The 10,000-nt window shown below is 40.6% G+C and overlaps 1 protein-coding gene across 1 annotated transcript in view; it reads left to right on the forward strand.

The window, feature by feature from the left end:
- LOC144979665 (uncharacterized) overlaps positions 1-5,591 on the forward strand; it is a 6,303-nt gene extending 712 nt beyond the window's left edge. Inside the window, exon 1 of the mRNA XM_078926511.1 lies at positions 1-5,591. This exon is cut by the window's left edge and continues 712 nt beyond it. Within this exon, the coding sequence (XP_078782637.1) occupies positions 1-1,591 (1,591 nt within the window). The 3' untranslated portion in view covers positions 1,592-5,591.
- The last annotated feature ends 4,409 nt before the right edge of the window (positions 5,592-10,000 follow it).

Raw genomic sequence — 10,000 nt, forward strand, 5'->3', positions numbered from 1 at the left:
TCTGACAGAGAGTAGAGAAAGCCTTGGTGAACGTAAAAAAGTACACGGTGTCTGTCTTGGCAATGTTATACCGAAAGTATCGTGGGGTAAAGAATATGTAGTGCCCGCCTTCCATCCAATGGATACCGACAAAGACTTTTACTTCATCACAGAGTTATTTCCCTTAAGTGTTACAGTCTACGAAGGAGATGCCATTGCAAAGAATATCAAAATCCATCAAGGACAAAGCTACACGATCGGTGAAAGAAACAAGATGGTTGTGTTCAAATCCAACCTCCCTTTTGGTCTTGAAATGGTTTTTCCCTCACAGACATTTGAAGTCACGCATGCGCTTCGTCCCTGTCCGTTGACTCTGGTTCCAGTCGAGCAGTGGCAGCATGGCATCGATTTTAAATATCCCCACATTTCCATCGATGTACGTGGGAGGTTTTACATCATTGCCAGGAAGATGGAGAAATCGGAAATAAGCATCACAGGCAGTGATTCGTCTGATATTTCGTGGGCAGATGAGAATAGAATCTCTTTCGGCAATGTCTCGTATGCGTTCGGGAGTGGGAATCTGAAAAGTGGCATTGGAAGAGTTGTTGCCAAAAAGTCTGTGGGAACCATGCTGGTGTATGTCCAGAGTTTTCGTCTCCGAACCGTTAAATCGATGTATTCATTTGCCTTGGATCGTTACCAAGGACGCATTTATCACGAGGATTGCGTCAAGACCAGGTATGGCCAAGCCGTTCCAAGCGATGGCGTTGACAATGATTGTGACGGATTTATAGATGAGGAGGTAGAGAACGGAAAAGACGACGATGGCGATGGCAGTATCGATGAAGACTTTGTGGAGGAATATCGAGATGGTCAATGGAGTTCCTGGACCCGTGGCGTCAGCGTGATGTGCTGGGGCATCCCGAAGCTCGTCCGGACACGGTCGTGTCAAGGGAGATCGCCATTAGGAAAGCACTGCAAAGGGGAGGCTGTGGAATGTAGCCCTGGGAAATGTCCTCTCGTCTGCAACAACGGAAAATCGTCTGGCGATCTGTGCTTCTCGGGGTTAAAGTGCGACAAATGCAGGCTGGAATTTCTGACCTGCGACAAATGCCTCGACGGATACGCTCCCAGCAGACATTGCACAACATCTTGTCCCAATGGCTGGAATGGCCCCGGATGCGTCGAGCCCGATTTCCAAGTGGTAGAATTTGTGATGATAAATAATGATGTTGGTGCCGACGCTGATGAAGGAGGGGGAACGTTCAGCATCGAAAAAACCCCATATATGTACCTGGCGGGTATGGTCGTGGCCACCGTTTTTGTGTCAGTATTCCTCGTCTACGGGATTATCAATACTTACAAAAACCTCTCGAACGATGCGATGGATAGAGACGGGGATGCTAATCCTGATGATTACAATGCTGGTGGGAGTGTCGACGCAGGCATGAAGGACGGGTGGGAAGAGTCGGATTCTTTAGACTTCGAGGAGGTCGGGCGTTACGGATTCCGAGATGATGGATTGAATATTTTCGGTGATGGCCAGTCCAATTCCAGCACTTTGGATGACCTCCCCTGTCTGGTCACGCATTGGAAGGTCGACGCCAAGTGAGGCGTTCCAAGGAAATGGTTGACGGGTGGGTAGCGTTAGATGGAAATGGAGTGGTTGCTATGGGTGACGGTGTAAACAATTCTATACATGTTGTCGTTGATTTCATGAAAAAACAAATCGTTAAATATTTATTGGCGGTGTTATGAGTAATGAACCAAAAACGAGTATATAACATCTTCAAACCAGAACAAAATACCAAATATGGGACGTTTTGGAATCAAAACCATTCTTCAGCCAAGAACAAAGAAAAAAACCTATTAAAACATAAATAGATTATGAGTATTTATGTCGTGTATTTATGTTTCAATTGTTGGGGTTTTTTTGGCTGAAAAAGGGTTTTGAGCCCAAACCGTTCCGTGTTTGGTATTTTGTTTTTGTTTTTCTTTTTTCAAGCTGCTATATTCAATTTTGTTTATTACCTTTTACAGCCCGCAGCTTCTAACAGCTTGGATAGCTTCATATTAAATACGTTATGGTCATTTGAAATCAATAACAATGTGACATTGAATGTAAGCTTCAATTTAATTACAAAAAAAAAAACCCAGATAGAATGGACGTTTCGGGTTTCCCCTTTATCAACGAACAGGATGAATGAAACACTACAGATGAATGAGATGATGACCATCTTACAATTTCACATTGTTATTTATTTCATCGATCTTCGAACAGCAACAGTTACACTAGGGTCACGTGATGAAGACAGCGGGAAGAAAAGTCGTCCAGAGGAAAACAGATACGGACTTTATCAAAGTTTTAACGAAGGGACTTCGGAAAGTAAGAAATTGAAATGTCTAAAGCGGAAATTTTACGTTGAAATTTGATGAAAGTGAAAGTGAAAGTTTGCAGCTATTATTATTGGTTTGGGTTATCTCCCCTTTGATCGGGAAGTCCCGCAGACATCAATTATTATCGGCCATAAGAATAGAATAGAACAGTATTGTCTCTCGTGTGGTTCCAACGACATTGAGGGCCTTTTCCACAGCACGATTCAAAACACACACACACACACAGAGAGAGACACAGACACATGCACACATACAAAAACACACACATACAAACAAAACACACACATACACACAAACATACACACGCATACACACACGCATACACACAAACATACACACAAACACGCACACACATACAAACACATACACATACACACACACATACACACATTAACACACAAACACACACATACACACACATAAAAACATGAAACAGCATTGCCTCTGTGGGGCGATGTTTTCGAATCAAATAAGGAATAAATGTGGGATGTCAAAATACTGGTTCCTATTTCATTGGAAGTGTAAAACCAGTCTTCAGGAGGACTGAATACATACCTTGTGTAATTGATCTTCCGGTTTCAGAGTGATGGCATCTTATTTTCCAGTCTATATATATAAATGTATGCAGGCCTTCAGTAACGCTCATCCATCTCTTCTCATTTACGTTTGACAATCCCAAGAATCTGCCTGTACATCTTCTTCTTTCAGCTCCTCCCGCATTTTACAGGGTTGTCAAAATGAATGCCACATCTCCATGCATTTCGGTTCAGAGCATCATCTTCCTCCAGGCCCAGTTCCTTCATATCGTTCTTTACCTTATCCAACCATCTAGTCTTTGGGCGTCCCTTTTTCCTCTTTCCCGCTAGTTGTAAGTCCAATACTTTCCTTCCCACGTACTCTCTCTCTCTCTCTCTCTCTCTCTCTCTCTCTCTCTCTCTCTCTCTCTCTCGTCTCTTTACATATCCGAACCATTTCAATCTATCTTCTCTTATCTTATTGATACATTTTTCACTTCAGTCAACCATCGAATTCGTTCATTACTCATTTTATCTTTTCTTGTCCAGAATCTGTCTCTCAACAGTTCGAAGATGACTCACTCAGGTCTTTGTTATTGTTTTTTTTGCCATCCGCGTTTATGAGTAGTTCTCACTAAACTGTATTAACCTGACAATAAACGTTCATGGTTACACACAGTTTTGTGTGTTGGTCCGTTTTACTTCCGGATGGCAATGTTATGAGCTTCTTAGCCAAGCGCATACTATCTATAGATCCTGTTACTGAAATAGTTTTGAAATACAGACAAGGTGTGGAGCGGACACTTGTGTCAATGGTGATGAAGAGACAAAATAGGGTGTGAAGAATTGCCAGATGTAAACAGAGAATGAACTGTCACGTGGGTCAGTGCCAAACTCAGGATCCAATGGAAGCGATCTATATTCATGTTTTCGTCCAACCTGGTCATCAATCACATGATTTTTTGGACATTTCTCAATAAATGTAAATAAGTTGCTTTGTTTATGAAAGTTGTAAACATACTCGTGTGTCACGCTGAGGAAAATGGCCAATACGCTTTAACAGTCGTAACGTCACTTCCTTCCAAATGACGCATGGTAACTTAGTAACACTGGCTCTAAACTATCGGAACAATGGCGGACGCCCGTATGAAATATTTCTCCGGCGAGCATAAAAGGGTATCCAGAGAGAAAAAAAAACATAAATTTGATCATGTTTTGACTTTTACACATTCTGATCACAAGGCATATGAAAAGTTCTAGCCAGCATGAAGAATAAAAAGTAATGATTTTCTTTGTTTAGAACCAAGATGGCCGTCGTTGCCGGGAGGCGTGACATCAGACTACTGAATCCAATTGTGATGTTGGATATTTCTCAAATTGTGAACACTTTTTACTTTGTGGGTCATTTTGAACACACTTTGCAATGTGACCAATGACCTCGAGCACATGGAAAGTCAATATAGATCGCTCCCATTGGTGTAGCTGGATAGCTCAGTCGGTCATGCGACCACTCGCAGTCTTCTCTCTCTCTCTCTCCCGGCCAGGCGGAGGGTGCCGTGTCAATTGGATCGTTAGATTGGTACTGACACCGTGGCTTTTTTAATTCTCTGTTGTTTTGTGTGTGTATGTGTGTGTGTGTGTGTGTGTGTGTGTATGTGTGTGTGTTGTTTTTTTTTTCTGCCACTTCTCCATACCAATTTTTTTCTCATAAATTATTTATGCCACTTTTATAATGTGACCTCTTCGTTATTAATACTGTGACGGACTAGTTACATATCATGTGCACATTCCCAAGGATTTAGGAACCAAAAGAGTAAAAAGGATGTGACGTCACGACATTTCCTCCCTATTCCAATACACAGTTTACCAATGTCTTGAACGAAAGCTATGTGGTCTAGTGGTGTGACACTCGCTTTCGGATCGGAAGGTCCTGGGTTCGAGCCTCGCTCGGCGCATAGATGAGTCCTTGGAGAGAGCTCTTTACTCACATTCTCTCACCGTACTCAGGTGTAAAACCTGGCCGTTAACGTCTTTGTCTTTGTCCAAAAAAAATAAAATAATTGTAATATCGCCTAGCAGGCGAGATGCCCCTTTCTTCATGTTACATGTTGCTGTTGGTCAGGCGTGTAAAGCCCCTTGTAAAGCGCTTTGAGCACGTTTGGTGGATATTGCGCTACATTAAAAAAGCCCAAGTTAAAGCAAGGCACTCAGAACTGAAGGGGGAAAAGGTCAAATCCTCACAAAGACACGAGCGCCCACCACGTTGATGGAAATGACGATGGTTTTATAAATTGGTGGTTTTGATTCTTACAAGAAACATGTCACGTGATTGGTTGTATAAACCAGATAATTGTCGTATTCTGGAAAAAACACGCATTTAAAAATTTGGCCAGAAAACTCGTCCTTCAAATATCCATCGATTTACATGACCCTCATTTTGGCAAAACTTTCAAACCCGGCCTTCGCGAAGGCGACGTACATTTATTTCCAGGTCTGATAACGTAATTCCTATGGCCCCATTGTTGTAATGGAAATCTTTAAAAAATGACGCAAAATATTGTCGTATTACAACAATGTTAAACTAGGCCCATAAGTGAGTTTGGATGTCAGACCTGCATATATGTACACGTCGGCTAGAGGAAATGGCATTGTGCAAATATTAATGAAATCCTAATGCAATAAAAGACAGACCAATCAACATAGCTTGGTGTTATCCATTGTGTGAACTTGTGTTAGAAAGAGGTGGGGGGGGGGGGGGGGGGAGCTCCGGGAGCCAATTGATGTTATGCGTTTAGGTAAAATACTCTAAATGTCCGCCGACCAGATATAGATAGAATGAAGATGACGTCACTCGGGTCTTTGTTATTGTTTTTGTTTTTTGCCATCAACGTTTATGAGTAATGCTCACTAAACTTTATTAACCAGACTATAAACGTTCATGGATACACGCAGTTTTGTGTGCTGGTCCGTTTTACTTCCGGAAGGCGATGTTATGAGCTTCTTAGCCAAGCGCATACAGTCTATAATGAGTCCCATCACACAAAACTATGTGTATCCTTAGACGTATATAGTCTGATCGATATAGATAGAGAAAACGAATTTGACGTCACTCGGCTCTTTGTTATTGTTTTTAGCCAGCCATTTTTATGAGTAATTCTCACTAAATTCTATCAATCAGACTATAAACCTTCAAGAATACACACAGTTTTGTGTGTTGGTACGTTATTTCTGGCTGACGGATTGTTGTGAGCTTTTTAGCTATGCGCTCAGCATCAATAATGTAGTGAGAACCAATCATTACATGGTGTCTAAAAACAAATACAAAGAGCTGAGTGGAGTCAATTTCGTTCCATCTATAAACTGTCAAAGCATAAAACTTTTAATATTGGTCAATACGCTTCAACAGTCATGACGTCACTTCCCTCGTAATGACGCATGGTAACTTAGTAACTGACTCTAAACTATCGGAACAATGGCGGACGCCCTTATGAAATATTTCTCCGACGAGCATAAAAATGTATCTAGAGGGGAAAAAAACATAAATCTGATCATGTTATGACTTTTATACATTCTGATTACATGACGTGAAAAATTCTAGCCAGCATGAAGAATAAAAAGTACCGATTTTCTTTGTTTAGAACCACGGTGGCTGCTGTTGCTGGACGACGTGACATCAGACTATTGAATCCAATTGCTCATCACATCGATGTGTACTTATTTTCAGTTCTGATAAGCCAATTTCTACGGGCTCATTGTTGTTACGGTAAAAATCTAAAACAAACGTAAAACATTGTGTCCATGACAACAATCTACGTAAGGCCAGAATTGGATTCAATAGTCTGACGTCACGTCCACCCAGCAACGAGCAGCTTGGTTCTAAACAAAGATAATCGGTACTTTTTATTCTTCATGCTGGCTAGAACTTTTTCACACCTCATGTGATCAGAATGTATAAAACGTCAAAACAAGATCAGATTTATGTGTTCTCCTCTGGATACATCTATGCTCGTCGGAGAAGTATTTCATAAGGGCGTCCGCCATTGTTCTGATAGTTTAGAACCAGTTGCTAAGTTGCTATGCGTCATTACGAGGGAAGTGACGTCACGACTGTTGACGCGTATTCTAACAGTAAATGAAATGAGTAGAAAAGTGACAGAAGACAATACAGGATAAAAACTTGGCGGCGATGGGGGCTCGAACCCACGACCTTGCTGTTCCGACAACTCCGCCTGGCCGCGCAAGGAACGCTATAGATAATATGCGCGTGGTAAGAAGTTCACAACATATTTCCACTCGGAAATATAACGGACCAACACACAAAACTATGTGTAACCAGAACTTTTATAGTCTGGTTAATACAGTTAAGTTAGAAATTACTCATAAACGCGGATGGCAAAAAACAATAAAAAAGACCCAAGTGACGTCAACTTCATTCTATCTATAGATAAAACGAAGATGACGTCACTCAGGTCTTTGTTATTGTATTTTTCTATCCATGTTTATGAGTAATTCTCACTAAACTGTATTAACCAGACTATAAACGTTCATGGTTACACAAAGTTTTGTGTGTTGGTCCGTTATACATCCGGATTGCAATGTTGTGAGTTTCTTAACCAAGAGCACAGCATCTATACGTAAGCCCAAGATTATGTGTACTCTGAAAATCAAAGAACGTATTCCAAATTTTACGTTATCAGACCTTCAAATGTGTACACGTTGCATACCATCGATATCAAGGGGGCGTAACTCCTTCACACACCAAAATAATGAATCCCACCGAAATGCATCGAATCTGTTTGAAGTTTTCCACACGGATATCAACATTCAAATCAAGTCACAGAACCTTCTAGATAGATGGCTTTGTTCTCCATTTATTTCAAACATTAATCGTTGATGTCGGATTTTTGTTCCAATTCTTTCCCACCCACGGAAATTGAAAACTTTCAACCTTCGTTTAAAAATATGCAAATTCGAATATTTCATTACAAATTAAATTAGATTTCTCTATAAGGAGTGACAGTGACGCCATTCTTGTCTTTGTTATTGTTTTTCGTCACACATATTTTTATAAAATGTGTAACCTTTACTTTGACGTAAATCAAACGATTAATAGAACTCGTGACAGCCACATATAGATAGTATGCAGATGACGTCACTCAGGCCTTTGTTATTGTTTTTGCCATCCGCGTTTGTGAGTTGTTCTCACTAAACTGTATTAACCAGACTATAAAAGTTCATGGTTACACAGAGTTTGTGTGTTGGTCCGTTATACTTCCAGATGGCAATGTTGTGAACTCCTTGGCCAAGCGCATTCTATCTATACAAAATGGCTGGCTAAACACAATAACGAAGATCGTAGGGACATCAATTACGTTCCTTCTATATTTTGTGAAAAACTAAAAGACGCCAGTATAAAATCTTGATCCGAAGGTTCTGGGTTCAATCCTCGCCTTTGTTGACTTATAGATAGTATGCGCTTGGCTAAGAATTTCACAACATTGCCATTCGGAAGTATAACGGACAAACACACAAAACTATGTGTAACCTTGAACGTTTATAGTCTGGTTAATACAGTTTTAGTGAGAATTACTCATAAACGTGGATGGCAAACAAAAAAAAACAACAAAAAACAATAATAAAGACCTGAGTGGCGTTATCTTCGTTCTATCTATAGCCTGGCACCGTAGCCATCGTTAACTTACAGCCTGACACGAGAACCCACCAGGACTTACAGTTTGACGTCATTTTTTAAAGGTTTGTGTCGAGCCTAGTGAGTTGTCGTTAGTAGAGCTCATGGAAACAAATGATCCCATTGGTTGAATTATTGAATACAACTCACGATTTGTTTTCTTTGTGGCAAAAGACTGGCATTTTGACGTCATTTTTTGGTCAATGTCAGGCCATGCTTTTACGAAGGCCACGGTGACACTCGGACTTGTCTTTTGAACTGGTATTTACCTCAATGCACTGTCTCTCGTGAGCTGGCGTTAGGCTGAAAACGGAGTGCATTCAGTTTCTTTTCAGGCCCATTTTGCTCTAGGAAGATAACCACGCCTCTCGGACAATCGTCATAGTGTAAACAATGGCAGTGATTGGTAGACACAGCAAACTACACAGGTTTTACTATAGATGGTATGTGTTAAGTAAAATACCCACTTTTCTACTTCTTGATCAGTAGAATCAACACAGAAAACTATGTGTAAACTTAAACGTTTATAATATGATCGAGAAAACCGTGTGATAACTAGTCACCCATTTGTCAATATAAAAATAATAACAACGATCAGATGGAGGTCGAATTAGTTCACGTTATTGTTTATAAACAACCATCTATGTTTGTCCGAGCACGTGTGAACGTGTGTCACAAATTCCATGTTTTGATTGGTCAAAATCTACTGGTTAATTTGACATTCCCTCTCCCTCTCAGTATGTCTCTTGCTTTCTCATAACAAAATAGTGACCCCTCTCGTTTTTAATATTTCGTTGCCGAACCGAACAGGAACCGAACGTGAAAGTTTTTTACGAGCTCGGATTTTAAATCTATTTCTATTTCCTACCAGGTCAAACAACACATGGAGTTTCTTTGATATTGTTTGTAGAGCTCATTTTGGATGATTAGTTCTCACTAAATCAATGTTTGAATAGTAAAAGGAACGTTTTAGGTTACACGTAGTTTTGTGTGCGGGTATGTGTCATATCGAGGGGTGCCTGCGCAAAAGCCGTAACGAGGGTTTCGTTGATTTTTCAGGAAAGCAAATCAAAACTTTGCGGATGGAATTTAAATAGTTAACCAAAGACTATCGTGATGATTTTTATACCAATACAACCGTGATTATATAGTCTGCTTGATTGTCAGGACCCCGGTCACTTTTAGATTGTCATTTTTAATAAAACGACGCATTTTACGTAGCTATTTTCATTACGGCTTTTGTCCAGGGACATTTTTTTGAAAAATGCCACAGTATCGCTCTGCCCGTTTACCGTATATCATGTTACTTGCATAGTGCATGCCGCCTATCCCGTTCTCAGGTGGAGGTTTGGCAGCCCAAAAGCCGTAACCGGGAATAAGAGAGCTGTCAAGAGAAATTACCGTGAACACATTCTGCTCA

Source organism: Berghia stephanieae, chromosome 9, assembly GCF_034508935.2.
Source record: "Berghia stephanieae isolate SIO BIC M18660-M18661 chromosome 9, UCSD_Bste_1.3, whole genome shotgun sequence".
Lineage (NCBI taxonomy): Eukaryota > Metazoa > Mollusca > Gastropoda > Nudibranchia > Aeolidiidae > Berghia > Berghia stephanieae.